A 15,681-nucleotide genomic window follows, 5' to 3' on the forward strand; every position below is an offset into this window, starting at 1 on the left:
AAAGAGGACAAGAGGGGAGAAGAAATACAAGGAAAACTTGAAAAAATAGAAAGCATAAAATAAGGTGATAAAAATAAAATCAAATATAACCATGAATACAGTAACCTCATGTAGATTAAGGTAGGCTACTAACAGAAAATATCACATCAAAGACAGAGCCTACAGAATGGGAGAAAATCTTTGCCACCTGTGCCTCAGCAACAGCATTAATCTTTAGGATATATAAAGAACTCAAAAAACTTAACACCCCAAATACTTCCAAATAACCCAATCAACAAATGGACAAAGGAACTGAACAGACACTTCATAAAAGAAGAAATACAGCCAACAAATATATGAAAAAATATTCAACATCTCTATCAAATTAATGAAATGCAAATTAAAACTACATTGAGATTCTGTCTCATTCTAGTCAGAATGGCAGTTATCAAGAATACAAGTAAAAATAAATGTTGGCGGGGATGTGGGGAAAAATGTACATTCATGGGACTGCTGTTGGGACTGCAAATTGGTGCAACCACTATAGAAAGCAGTGTGAAGGTTCCTCAGAAACCTTGGTTTATACCTAAAGGACTTAAAATCAGCATACTATAGTGATGCAACTGCATCAATGTTTATAGCAGCTCAATTCACAATAGCTATACTATGGAACCAACCTAGTGTCCTTCAATAGATGAGTAGATAAAGAAAATGTGGTATATGTACAAAATGGAAAATTACTATGCCACAAAGAAGAATAAAATTATGGCATTTGCTGGTAAATGAATGGAACTGGAGACTATCATGCTAAGTGAAATAAGGCAATCCCCAAATACCAAAGGCCAAATGTTCTTACATGTGGATGCTAACCCACAACATAGGAGTGTAAGGAGGGAAAGAATAGAAAATCAGAGCCAGGTGCAGTGGCACACACCTGTAATCTCTGAGGTTCAGGAGGCTGAGATAGGAGGATCATGAGTTCAAAGGCAGCCTCAGCAAAGGTGAGGTGTTAACTCACTTAGTGAGACTCTCTCTTTAAATAAAATACAAAATAGGGCTGGGGTTGGGGCTCAGTGGTTGAGTGCCCCTGAGTTCAATTCCCAGTACCGAAAAAAAAAAAAAAAAAAAAAAAAGGGATGGGATAGGAAATCCAGTAGAATTAATAGGACATACTTTCCTATGTTCATATATGAATACATTACCAGTAAAACTCTATATCACATACAACCACAAGAATGGAAGTTATGCTCCATGTATGTATAATATGTCAAAATACACTCTACTGTCATGAATATCTGAAAAGAATATTCAACAACAAAAAAGAATATGGATCTTGGAGGAAATAATGTGAAACATGATGGTGTGCTTTATTGTGTGAAGCCTGGAAATGCTCAGAACTGTTGGTGAGACTCTAGAGTGAGTCTTTATTAAATTCTGTGAGAGAAAGAGATCCTCGACTTTGGTTGTGATTTCAAGGAATAATTTGTAACTTGAACAAATTTTGGCTCCCTGTCTTTATATTTGAATCAGAATAAGATGTATTCCATGTAATTATAGCAAAATGGATTCTACTGTCATGTATAGCTAAAAAGAACCAATAAAAATTAAAAGTAATTAAAAGAATATCACACTGGATTTAAAAAAACAACAACTCTAAACTCTTTAAAAATATGTATGCTGTATTAAGTGGTAGAATAAAAGAAATCCAAAATAAAGAGATGGGGAAATGAGATAGCTGAAAAATACTAAGTGCAGAATGGGCAAGGTTGCCTCAATACTTGGCACAAATGTACCTGAGTTGCTATTAATCTACTGCTCAACGGTAGCAAGTCACCTTGCCAACACATGCTTTAGTGGGGTTTTCCAGGTTCTTCAGTTCTGATTCATTTTCCTGTAGGTTGTTAAGTTTTATCTTTGATTTCTCAGCTTCTACCACAAACTTAATATATAGTAGACTCTCAGAACTTATTTTGACAAGGAAAAACCCAATCTGAATCCACTATCATAACAGTTAATTGCATCATGTCTTCTTCCTCTTTTACACAAGTATTTTTCTTAAAAAAAAAAAGGAGGAGAAATATGTTTTTTTCCTGCAGACTTGTCATGTTAGTAACTAAGAAAAAATTTCTTCCCTCAAAATTCTTTCCTTCCCCCTGCCCCACCATTGCTGAAGGTATTAACAACAGACTTTGTTTAGGAGATAATTTATAAAACACCTTTCCCATTTCTTAGCCATCCTTCACTCACTTTCTGGGCATTTTTGTTCCCCTCTCATCTCCCATCTGGTTGTGTTCTGGCCTATATTATACAAAACTCAGGAAAAGAGTTGATTATGACAAGTGTCCCAAGAATGGAGAAGTTGAGAATGGGAGCCTATTCTGTCTATATAAAAGTTAGTAATGAAAAATGGAATCTATTTTTTTTTATTTGGCTGATCACTTTGAGTTACTTCCTATTGGTCTAATTTAATGATTCCACTGCAACAGAGCATGTAAGATTCACACAGGACTGGTTTTATGATTTGATAGTGTTTTCTAGACTATGCCCATCTTCAAGCCACTTTGTATACAAGGATGGTTGGGGTCCCATATAGTATGTGTGTGTGTGTGTGTGTGTGTGTGTGTGTGTGTGTGTGTGTGATTTGAAAAGTTCCCTACGTCATTCTAATTCCTTTTCTACCAAACACAGTCCTAGTGGAGAACTTCTGATAAAAGTGCATCAGTATCACTTACTTACAGTTGAATATTGTTTTACTGTTGGGCAAGGAGGACCCTAACTCATTGGTCCTCAACTTTTAGTATGAATCAGTATCAGTGAAGAGCCTTAACAATATTAGTTGCTTAATGTCATCTCCAGAGATATGAATTCAGTTATTCATCCATACATTAGCATTTAAAAAAAAACTTCTTAAATAATTCTAATATGTAGTCAGAATTGAGTAACAGTTCCCAACTGTGCATAATTAAATGGGAAAATGAAATCTGTCTAATCTGTGAATTCTGTTTATATATATATATATGGAATATATATATATATATATATGTATATGTATATCACGAGCAGTTGAGTTGAAAAGTTTCTAAGAATTTTTGCTAAGGAAATTATAAAAACAAATATATAGACAATGTATAGATGTTACCGAGTGACAGCAAATAATCACGTGCCTAAGTGCATGGAGTCATGGTCCACAGATTGTAATAAATAAGATGTTTGGTGACTAGGAAAGAAACCAGAAGGATATAATGAATGTAAAATGCTAAGAACCCAAGGAAAGGAAGGAAGAATATACAGAAGAGTAGATCAAGGATAAATAACACTGGGCTAGGACTGCAGCTCAGAGAGTGCTTAGCATGTGTGAGGCACTGGGTTTGATCCTCAGCACCAAATAAAAATAAACAAATAAAATAAAGGCATTCTGTCCATCTACAACTACAAAAAAATTTTTTAAAAAGACTTAAAAAAGAATAAATAACAAAGGAACTGAAATGGAAAAGTGAAAAGCAAAGCAAAACAAGAGGTAGGCGGGAAGGAGAAAGGATCACAACTTAAAATATTAGTCAATTTTTTATTAATTTTTGTAACTTTCCACTACTCTACCTGATACCATTTCTATGTTTTTGGCCAATATTAAAACTAAATATCCAATACACTCTTCTTAATTTTCCATTCCATGAAAAAATTTAAAGATGAATTATTATATTTAATGTGTATTCTTTACATTATTTTTTTCTGATAGATCATTTTTACATGATAGAAATTTACCTTTAAGTGGCATTTCAAAGATAGAAACAGAGACAAAACAATTAAATACAAAAACAAAAGCAGAACCTTTATTCTTTTGGCTTGATTGTAATGTGGTTTACCGTTCTTTATGGTAATAGCATTTTCCTGCATGCATTTCACCAACACACTACAAGTCAATAGCTTTAGTATAAAGAATCTACGTTTAATGTTGCTTGTGAAACACAAAATGTTTTGCTGTAACTGGTAATATAATTTCACTACCTGGTTTTGTGAAGAAAAAAAAATGCTTGGATCCCATATCACATCTGATATAGTGCTAGTGCCATATGGAGCAGTGAGATTAGATCTATCTGTGTAAACGAACATTGGAAAAGACTGATGGTTACTGAATAAAAAGACTAGGTGGAAACATCCAATTAAAGCAATGCCAAGAATACCAACTGATCTTTCCTTAAGCCTCTTTCAATGATAAGGCATTACTATTTGAAAGCAAATAAACATTAGACTCAGTCTGAGAATTGGTTTTCACATTGAAATGTGTGCAAGTTTACATACAGTACTAATAGAAAAGCAGAAACCTACACTGCATCTTAGTCCTTGTTTCTTATTTTGTGAAGTGCTTTAATTAAAAGTGCTGGGAACAGAAACTGAAAATAGTGACTGTGACATCAACCTGAAGATACTTTTAATTTCTCCTTTTATGTACAAAAGGCTGAAAAATAAAATAAAATGAACTTTTTACAGTATTTATATTTTCTTAGAAAACTCTAACCATATATTTTCAACAGATCTAAGCAGCTTGCAACATGTTCGTACAGTCAGGCTTTTCACCAGAGTGTTCGATTAAGATTGGAAGAAGAAAAAGCAAGAAGCTCTTCGTTGTTTGCTGCAACCTATTGCTCAATGACATGAAGAATGAGGTCTTGATAGAACAATTTGCTTCACTTCACCACTGACATATGGCTTCCCATATTAGACTTCTGAACAGTGGAAGGAATAAGATACAGCAGCATCGGCAAGAGAAACATGCAGCAGTGACAGCTTCAAACTATAATGGAACCAATTACATCATATTACCTGTTGAAAGCTTGCAAACTATACTTACTGTGGTACATATTTGATGCAATAAATACTGTGCTTAAATCATCATTTTTGTTTGCTCAAACATGCACCACTGGGTAAAATTACTATTTACAAAGCAGACTTTTATTTTTTTTAATTGACATATATTATGTCAACCTTACCAAGAGCAGAAGATGGCTAAACAATACTGCAGGAAAAAGCGGAATCAATTTAATAAAGTGGTGGTGGGATGCTTTTTGGTCAATTCAGGTTTCTTAGAAAGGACTGATAGGATGTTGTTGTTTTTTTTTTTTTTTATGCCAAAGGACACTTATCAAAATTGTTATAGTCATGCTGCTGGGACTCTGAGTGACTATGTAATGGTACGTATGTGTCTCTGTGTGTGCATGTGTGTATACATATATATGTATATACACGCACATATACATATATACATATATACATGTACATATAATGGATTATGTAAAAATAAAACAATTCTTCAATGCTTGTGATTCTGTGGAACATTTACAGGCACATTAAAATTTTTCTGGATGAAACACCTTAAAAATATGAATAGCTATTTAAGCACCTCAAAAATCTAAAAACATCCTGAAACAAGAAGTAAACTCTTTCCTTTTGTGATGTGATTTTCTTTTTATGTGTGAATGAGAATTGCAGCATGCCTTCATTTAAAATATATCCAGTTATACGATAGAGAAATGTATAATTCCCTCCCTTTAATCCCTCTCCCCAAACATAAACCCATTTACAAAAATAGTCACGTATAATAGTAAACAACCTGTGAGTCGAAAAAAAAGGTGATCATTCACAGCACACATTTGTAAAAATATGGCAGGTGTGGCAGTTAAAACAAACAGTGGTGACGATTACTGTTATCAAGTGTCACATGTTAAATTCACATAAAAATTTAACTTCCCTCCCCCCTTCAATTGGTTCCTATAGTCTGAGTAGCCATTACTCTCTGCTCTTCAGCAGTGTCAGCTGGTTGTGAAAACAGAAACCTCCTTTCGATGCTATTTCTCTGATTTATTGAGTCCCAGTTTGCTAAACAGAGGTCCCTGTCTTGTTATAGGCACTGACCTTAAGTATACATTTGTAAAAACAGTCAGTTTGGCATAGACCTCCTGTGGGAGTCCTGTTGACACAAATACATCACCATCACAGGCTGTAAACAATTGATCACAAAATGGAGTATATTCTTTGTTTATTTTTACTTTTTACTTTCCCTGATATCTTTCCCTTTGTCTTCCTTTTCTGATTTGTCTTTTTCAAATTTTTCTTTTTCTGGTTTTGTCACACTATCATAGGAAGGGGGAGAAGTGGTGGAAGGTGTCACATCGGTTTTCTCTGGAGTAGAATTCTCATTTAGTTTGTCAATGAGGATTTCTTCTTTGATAGGTGTTCCATCACCTTCTTTGCCTTTGTCTTTCTTATAGATAGATGAAACCTTTTTAACTTTCTGCTTCAGGAGGTAGCGTCTGTAAGCTCTCTGGATAACAATAGCAGACACCTCCTCTTGCTTGCGCTTCAAAGTGGTGGTGATGGGCTCATAAGAGACTTTGGAGGGGTTTGATGCCATGAAACGCTCTTCCATCTGTATTCGAAGGGCATCCATTTCTCCACTCTCACCCAAAACGCGTTTTGTAAAAGCAAATAAAATGTCGAGGCAATGGATCCGGTCTCCACTGACCATTGGCAGGTCCATAGCAATGAGCTGAACTTTGTTTGGTTTTGCTATGAGAAGAGGAGGATCTAGGGCATCTGCAAAATCAGAGAGCTTGGCGAACTCTATGAACTGGGTTGCATCAGGATCAAACTTCTCCCAAACCTCATAGAACATCTCAAAGTCATCCTCACTCAGGGGCTCTGCACTCTCTTCAGTAGCAACACTGAAGTTCTCCAGGATGACAGCGATGTACATGTTCACCACGACCAGAAAGGATATGATGATGTAACTGACAAAGAAGAAAATCCCAACAGAGGGGTTCCCACAGTCTCCCTTAACTGAACTTCCAGGGTGATCTTTTTCAGGGTCACAGTCTGGAGGTCCACTGTTGAGAATAGGTGCCAGCAATCCATCCCAGCCAGCAGAGGTGGTGATTTGGAACAGGCAGATCATGCTGTTGCCAAAGGTCTCAAAATTGAACATGTCATCAATTCCAACTTCTCTCTTAACATAGGCAAAGTTAGACATTCCAAAGATGGCGTAGATAAACATGACCAGGAAGAGCAGGAGGCCAATGTTAAACAAGGCAGGAAGGGACATCATCAAAGCAAAGAGCAGTGTGCGGATCCCCTTAGCCCCTTTGATCAGACGTAGGATTCGGCCAATCCTGGCAAGACGGATCACTCGGAACAGGGTTGGGGACACAAAATATTTTTCTATCAGCTCAGCAAGAAACATTCCTGTGGAAAACCATTAACCAACAAAAATAGTGTTAATAATAGCAGAAAACAATTATTTACATTGTAAGATGAACACTTATTGGGTTTTACAAAAAGTATATATAAGAGTTAGCTACACATACATGCACATATAACTCAAATATATATATATTCAGTAGTTGTATATATTATATATATTCAGTAGTTGTTCAGTAAAATGGAAGTGGTATTTTGGTTTTATAACATTAAAGACTTTATATCAAATGAAGATACCTAATGGTCAATATTCCCTTATCAAAAAACACCTATTAAAATAATGAGTCAACCATTGAAAATCTAAAGATGTTATAGACAGTAGCCAACATAGAAATACTAGTCCTTTTATTTGTGTAAGTAGTAAAAGATAAAATAAGATTTCTGATTAGGAATATGAGAGTTCTTGTCCTTCTGAGATAGTGAGAGTGATCTTGTTATATTTGGGAACAGAGAGAAAATCCTGGCTTTGGAGAAAGACACACTGGAAACTGAATCCTAGCTTTTGGTGTTATGCAGTATGAAATGGTGATAATTTCAACTTTCTGTTGTTAAAGGTAACTTTTACTGAGTCTTTCCTTCATGCTAGGCAGAGTGATAAATACATTTATTTACATAACCTGATTTAATCCTTGCAATAATACTTTACAAAAATATTTCTTGGAGAACCAGGAATTGGAGAGCTGATGTAACTTGTCTTAGTTCACAGAGCTGATAAGCACAAATAGGGAATCCCAGGTCAGATCTGTTTGACCCTGAAATCTCATCTGTTAAAGCAAAATTGTATTGCTTTCAAAAGCAAAAATGCACATATTTATGGGGTACCATGTTATGTCCCAATATATGTTACATTGTGTAATGTTAAAATTACCCTAAACCTCTATCCTCGAACATTTACATTAATAAAGAGTAAAAATCTTTCTTTCTAGCTTTTAAAAATATAACATGCATTATTATAATCTATAGTCACCATACTGTGTGGTATCACACGAACACTTTATACTCTTACCTAACTATAACTTATTCCTGGCTTGGGGTGTTGTGAGTGGTAGAGTTTTCCTAGCAAGCACTAAGTCCTGGGTTTAATACCCAACACTGCCAAAAAACAATAATCCTCATTGATAAGCCCTCCCCATCTGCCCTCCTCCATACTGTCCCTATCCTTTGGTAAACACCATTCTGTTAGAGTCTGTAAACAAGTCTGGATGGCGCCTGGAAAAATGCCAGAGGGAGTGGTTTGTGAAATAACCTCAGCGAGCCATTAAGTGTGGAGATTCCTTATTGGTTGACTGCTGTATCTATTTTATGTTAATTAGATAAGCTGTGTGGAATGTATAAATACCGCTCCTGTCCTACAATAAATGGCTCCTACTCCTGCTGTATCCATCTACACAAGTTGCTTGTCACCCGCCGCCGGCTATTTTGCTGCAGCTGGACTGCGGCACCATTCAATTCTCAACTTCTAAAAGATCAACTTTTTTATATTCCTCATCTTTTAATGACTATATTATTACCTCATGTCATTATTATGAGAACAAAATTAAATTGCACATAGTTATAATGTTCTATTCTATTAGAGAAAGTAGTGTAAATAGGAATACAGACATACTGTGGAGATTTGCAGTGTTGGTTCCAGATAAGCACAATAAAGCAAATACAACAATAAAGTGAGTCACATGAATTCCTTGATTTTCTGGCCATCTAAAAGTTTATGATTATTCTATTCTGTGGCTTATTAAATGTACAATAACATTATTTCTGAAACATATACATACACCTTTATTAAAATACTTTTTTTCTAAATAATGTTAATGATTATCTGAGCTGTTAGAAAAATAATGTCAATATGCTTGCTTGATGCAGAGTTGCCATGAACCATTAATTTGTTTAAAAAACCCATGAAAAGTGAAATAAAATGAGTTATGCTGTACACTATTTTACTTTTCCTGTATATGTTCCTTTTCTCAAATAGATTGACCCTTGTCTAAAATCTTCTAAAATGACTTCTAGCATCTCACGGAGTATTTTACACATAAGAATTTAGTATACTTTGATGATAATGAATCAGATTTTTTGAACATAATATCTATTTATAAAAAGGTATGTTCAAAATCATAGAAAAATATCTGATTCAAATATAGCATTATGTTTATATGTGTAATCATGTATATTAATTTATACATACACTATTTCAATTACCAAATACATCATATTTATGAACTATTTGACCACATGATTTATGTGTAAATGTGTATCTTAGTTTATTCAAACCAAGACTTATCTATACCATGGGAATATTACTGGGCACAAAAGTATTACAACAAGTTATAGTTATTGTCTTCTGAAATGGGACAAGGTGATAAATGAAAGCTGAACGTTAAAAAAAAATTAACACATCACTTCATGCACAGACAAAATTGGATAAATAACAAACTGAAGAACAGACTATTGAAATACAAATAAAATTTTGAAATGAATGAAAAAATTAGTGAAAATCACCTCTAAAGTTTTGAAACACAATTTTTCACTATTAAATTCCATAATTTAATAAAAGCACCTCTTCTTACCTACAATGGAGAGAATGACCACCACAAAATCAAAAATATTCCATCCAATGGTAAAATAGTAGTAACGAAGGGAGATTAGTTTCAGCACACATTCTCCAGTGAACAGAACGATGAACACCAGGTTAATCCAGTATAGAATATTCGTCATTTCTTGACTCTGGTCATCAGTTTCCACCATCATGGTGACCATGTTGAGGCAGATGAGGATCATGATGCTGATGTCAAAGACTTGTTTGGTTACAAAATCAAACACCATTCCTTGGAATTTGTTCTGAAAAATATAAAATAAATAATTCACTCAGAAACTTTAATAAAATCTAATTCAACTTATCTCATAGCAATATGAAAATGTAGCTTCTATAAAACTACATCACATTTACTGTATTTGTAATAGATAATTCTGTATATTGAAATATCCAATTCTTTTCACATGAATTAGTTTATGTGAAAAGAATTGGATATTTCAATACTACTCATGATGCAAATTTTATAAACTGGCTGTAGGTTACAAACCAATTATTATGATCTTGGTGCATGTATAATGTGTATGAAAGACAGTAAATATTTGTAACTATAACAAATATTTGTATTCCATGTGCTGGGGAGTAGGTGTTAAAATTAGCTTAAAGATCTAATAAATAACTACATCTTTAGAATTTTCTCTCATTTATTTCTTGTTTTGACCTCTTTCCTCTCTACATAGCTATAACATCTTAATATTATAGTTTTTAAAATTTATTTTTATTGGTTCTTTTTCTTAATATTATAGTTTAAGAAAATGTTTTTTTACATTAGTGGAAAACTGATGAAATCGGATCAAATTCTGTATTCTGCACCATGGTTAATTCCTCACTTTTGATAAGTTATCTATGGTTATGATGTAAGATGCTCTTCCTTCACACAAGAAAATCTTTGCAAAGATTATATGGAGCAACTCTTCTGTAAGAATTAAAATATCTTTTAAAAAAGTGTATAGTTCAGGATGGGAGGTAGTAGCACAGAGGCAGAGCACTTGCCTAACATGTGGCAGACCCTGGGTTCAATCCCCAGCAGAAAAAAAAAAGGAAAAAAGGAAAAAAGAAAAAGGTATAATTCACAATTCAGATACTGTCCTAGTCAATTTTGATCTTGTAAAATTACATTCTTAACTTGTATGCCAGTTCTGATTACCGGATCCTGTTTTATTCTATTTTGTCTGTATCTGCTTAATATTTTAGAGACTACAGGGGTAGGTCCTGACAACTTCTGGGAGCTGTCTTTCTCTATTTTCTCAACTGGAATGACTGCTACCAATACATTGATACCTTGGCACATGGATAGATCTATAGCTTGCCCAGATCCTGACACTTACATTGTTCTGGATTCTCCATTCCAGTGCTCTACCATATTCTGCTGCAAGACTTCTATTACTTCCAATAGAAATTTTGGGTATCAAACAATATCCATTCTATTTTTGCTTTATTCTTTGAATTCATATTTGGTCTGCTGGACTGGACTTCTATTATTTCATCTGGGACAGTCCTCTCAGGGTCTTTTTCTACCTAATAAATATGTCTAATTCCATTTCCTACAGTCCCTTCTTATTTCTTACATACTCTAGTTTACCTTTGAAAGTACTGTATTCCCCTTATTTCTACACTCTTATTAAAATTTGCAGATTCTATTGCATCATTTTTATCTTGTTTACCTGTCTCCCATCTAAACAAATCCTGTCACTTCTCTGCTATGGACTTATAGTTCAGTTTTAAATTTTAAGCACTCTATGCTTTCAGAAAACTTTGTTTTTTCATCTATCATAAAATTTATTATGTAATATTTCAATATTTCATTTAAATTTTTTTTATTCTTACTTGTTATATTGGACAGCAGAATGCATTACTATTCATATTATGCATATAGAGCACATTTTTCATATCTCTGGTTGTATACAAAGTATATTCACACTCTTTGTATCTTCATACATGTACTTAGGGTAATGATATCCATTTCATTTCACATCATTTTTACCCCCATTCCTCCTCCCTTCCCCTCCTACCCCTTTGCTTTATCTAGAGTTCATCTAATCCTCCCATGCTCTCCCTCCAAACCCCACTATGAATCAGCCTCCTTATATCAGAGAAAACATTGGAATTTGTTTGTTTTTTTTTGGGGGGGGGGATTGGCTAACTTCACTTAGCATTGTATTCTCCAACTCCATCCATTTATCTGAAAATGCCATAATTTTATTCTCTTTTATTGCTGAGTAATATTCCATTGTGTATATATACCACATTTTTTAATCCATTCATCTATAGAAGGACATATAGGTTAGTTGCACATTTTAGCTATTGTGAATTGTGTTGCTGTAAACACTGATGTGGCTGCATCCCTGTAGTATGCTGTTTTTAAGTCCTTTGATTATAGACTGAGGAGTGGGATAGCTGGGTCAAATGGTGGTTCCATTCCCAGCTTTTCATGGAATCTCCATACTGCTTTCAAATGGTTGGCACTTTAAAATTTTTTTTTTAGTTGTAGATGGACACAATACCTTTATTTGATTAACTAATTAATTAATTTTTTAATTAATGTGGTGCTGAGGATCGAACTCAGTGCCTCACATGTGCAAGGAAAGCACTCTACCACTGAGCCACAACCCTAGCCCCTGGTTGGCACTTATTTAACTTTGGTTTTCTCTTTTCCACTTGTTTGCAGACTTTCAAGGTTCAAATTGTCATTTTTGTCTCACAGCAGTAGCATTTAGGGTGTAATAATTTTAAACTACCTTAAAATCCAAAATTTTCATATTATCAAGATCAATAAAAAGTTCCTTAGATTCCCTGCCCATAAGTTTTCAAATAGGATGACAATGTTCAACTCCAATCATGACTCACTATGTGCTATCTCCTATTTAAATCCTATGGTGCAGAATATGCTGGGGAAAAAATGTATAACCTCGAAGCCTTCCCCAACAAAGAATATGTTCCCCAACTTCATCTTGGTCCTAAACATCAAGTAGCAATCTTTCATTCCTCATTGTTCAAAGGATCATTCTAACCTTCTCAGAAATTTCCCATTTCCCCACCCTTCTTCCTCTCCTTCTCCTTTTCATTCTTGGCAACATCAAAATTAATTAGTGTAAAGAAAAACTTCTGCTTCTTTATTCATATCACATTATCTTGATTTCCACACTTTTTTTTGATAGTCAAAATTCACTCTAACCTAGACTATTATGTTTTTGACCCACAGTCTGTCCAACTTTATTCCGTGTTTGTTTTTTTTCACTCTTCAATATGTTCTTCTCCAGATTCCTTTTACTGTGCTTCAGACCTAATCTCTCAATCTTAAGAAATCTTCATATTTACTACTTCTTCTAATTATTCACATTTTCTCTCTTTCTCTCTATTTGGTTGCCAAATTATGCAAACTACCATCTTCAGTTTCTCAACACTCTTGTTTCTCATATGACATCACTGTTCAACCAGTGTGGAGGGCAAAAACTCAACATTTTTGTTTTCCTGTTGTCTTTCCCATATTCAGTTAATATACACGCCTTCTAATTCCACGTTGGTGATAGCTCACAAATCCATCTACTTTCACTCATATTCATTTCTCATTCTTTCACTCTGGCTCAGGCTACCTACCATCTTTGAAATAACTCCCAAACTTGTCTCCAACATGCACATATCTGTCTGTGTAGAACAGCTTGAGTGATCATTGCAAAAACTAAACTAACTAGGTCTGTACTGATGTTTTACTACTGCTCTTAGGATAAAGAGAATTCCTATAAAGCCTGGTCCCTCCTACTTGTAGTTATCAAAATGTCCCAAATGAACCCCTTCTATAGGGCTTTTCACATCCCATTTTTCCTATCATACTTTCTCATGGACCCTCAGCTAATACATAACATTGGTAAAGCCTTAACTTCGCTAATCAACCCTTGCCTCTTTTCTACATTCAGAGGTCTATGTATCTGCTCCTTCTTGGATATTTCCATTTGTTAATGTCACTTATGATTATTATCTTTTGAATTAGCTGGACTGTAGGTTGTTGAATATTTTAATCAAAATTCTTAGCATAGTGCACGAATAGTTAATGAATGAATGAATAGATAGATTTTATCAGATTATTTCCTAACTTTCCAAACTATTACTGATAATATTTTATCTAAGTGCATTGATATTTTCACATGCATCCCTACCACTACCCAGGTAAGCCTATGTGTTATTTAATGGAAAAATCTTTCTTGCTTGTTTTTTTTAAAGATATGCACTGTTTAATCACTCTCATTCTCTCATTGATTTACTTTTCCCTATAACTTGGAGAAGTGCCCAAGGATTAATGCTCAGGACTTTTGTCTTTTCTAATTATTTTTCAAAAATGGCTACAGTGATGCAGCCACATCAATGTTATAGCAGCTCAATTCACAATGGCCAAACTATGGAACCAACCTAAATGCCCTTCAACAGATGAAGAGATAAAGAAAATGTGTATGTATACACAATGGAATATTACTCAGACTTAAAAGATAATAAAATTATGTCATTTGCAGATAAATGGATGGATTTGGAGAATATCATGCTTAATGAAATAAGCCAATCCCTCCAAAACAAAGGCCAAATATTTTCTCTGATGTGTGGATTCCAATTCATAATAAGGCAGGGGGATAGGGAATAATAGAGGTACTCTGAATTAAACAGAGGGGAGTGAAAGGAGGGAAGGGGGTATGGGGGTAGGATGATAGTAGAATGAATCAAACATTATTACCCTATGTACATATATGGTTATGTGGCCAGTGTGATTCTACACCATGTACAACCAGAAGAATGAAAATTATACTCCACTTACATGTGATGTGTCCAAAATACATTCTACCATCATGTATAATTAATTAGAACAAATTAAAAAAAATGGATCTGTATTTCAAAACTCAACCAAATTCTGTTCTGACAACTTCAAAATTCTAGTCTCAATCTAGACATTTCATAACACCTAAATATTACTTCTAAACATTTTTAAAGATTCCAATTTATATCCACAGAACCAATAATTTTGTAAAATGTCAACCATTTTAGATTCTCTTATCTATACATCATATTCTGTTTCCTACGCTGCACTGCTGTCTCATCCATTGTTTCTTCTTCTTGACCCAGTTAGCTCTTGCGTTCCAATTCTGTTGGTATGACCCAGATTACAGATTGGTGTTTACATAGATGTGTTTACTTTCTTAGCTATGGCCTGGAATTATTCCCATACCAGTCTCTGTGTAAAGCTCTATCAAAAATATCTTTTTCTTCACATTATTATGCTGATCGATTAACTACAATGCACTTGCTCAATTAAAAACTATTTCTTCAGACACATGTGGTCATCTTGTCTCATCTAACCCAGAAAACTGTCTACTATTCACTAATTTAAAAAAAAAAATCTTTTCTCTCCATAAAGGAGAAAAGGAGAAGGACTTTTTTTTTAATTTGAAGGACCTTGAAGTATACATTTTCTCATATATTTGTCCTCTATTTTTTTCTTTGCATTTATTTAAATTGTATCATTTCTCAACGACTATGCTCAAACTGTACATTCCTTATATTTTGTCCAATGTAACTATTCACTTTCTTTGAGCTAGTGGCAGATCTAAAAACTGAACATTTGATTATGGCTAGGTTTATATGGTCACAAATTGATTCACAAAGCCAGGATTGTTGAATAGTGTTAGATTGCCTTACACTATCTGCACCTTGGGGGAGGAGACCTGAGATTTAATATCTGAACTATTCCTCCAGAGGTGATGAAAGAACTCAAGGACTCTCCTGATAGCAGGTCCCTGAAGCAGCCAAACAGAAACATCAGTTATTGGCAAATGATAATTGGAAGAGCCATAAAAAATTATTAAAAACATGGTATCCTCCAA

General features: G+C 34.3%; 1 protein-coding gene across 5 annotated transcripts in view; it reads right to left on the reverse strand.

Annotated features, from left to right (window-relative positions):
* Positions 1–6,019: 6,019 nt before the first annotated feature.
* The window catches only part of LOC143407307 (sodium channel protein type 2 subunit alpha), a 93,660-nt gene continuing 83,998 nt past the window's right edge, over positions 6,020–15,681 (reverse strand). For all 5 annotated transcript variants that reach the window (XM_076866463.2, XM_076866460.2, XM_076866462.2 and 2 more), the window contains exons 25-26: positions 9,795–10,065; positions 6,020–7,215 (exon numbers count right to left, since the gene is read on the reverse strand). In XM_076866463.2, coding sequence (XP_076722578.2) covers positions 6,020–7,215; positions 9,795–10,065 — 1,467 coding nt within the window. The remainder of the gene's footprint in view (positions 7,216–9,794; positions 10,066–15,681) is intronic.

This window comes from Callospermophilus lateralis, chromosome 9 (assembly GCF_048772815.1).
Source record: "Callospermophilus lateralis isolate mCalLat2 chromosome 9, mCalLat2.hap1, whole genome shotgun sequence".
In the NCBI taxonomy this organism is placed as follows: domain Eukaryota; kingdom Metazoa; phylum Chordata; class Mammalia; order Rodentia; family Sciuridae; genus Callospermophilus; species Callospermophilus lateralis.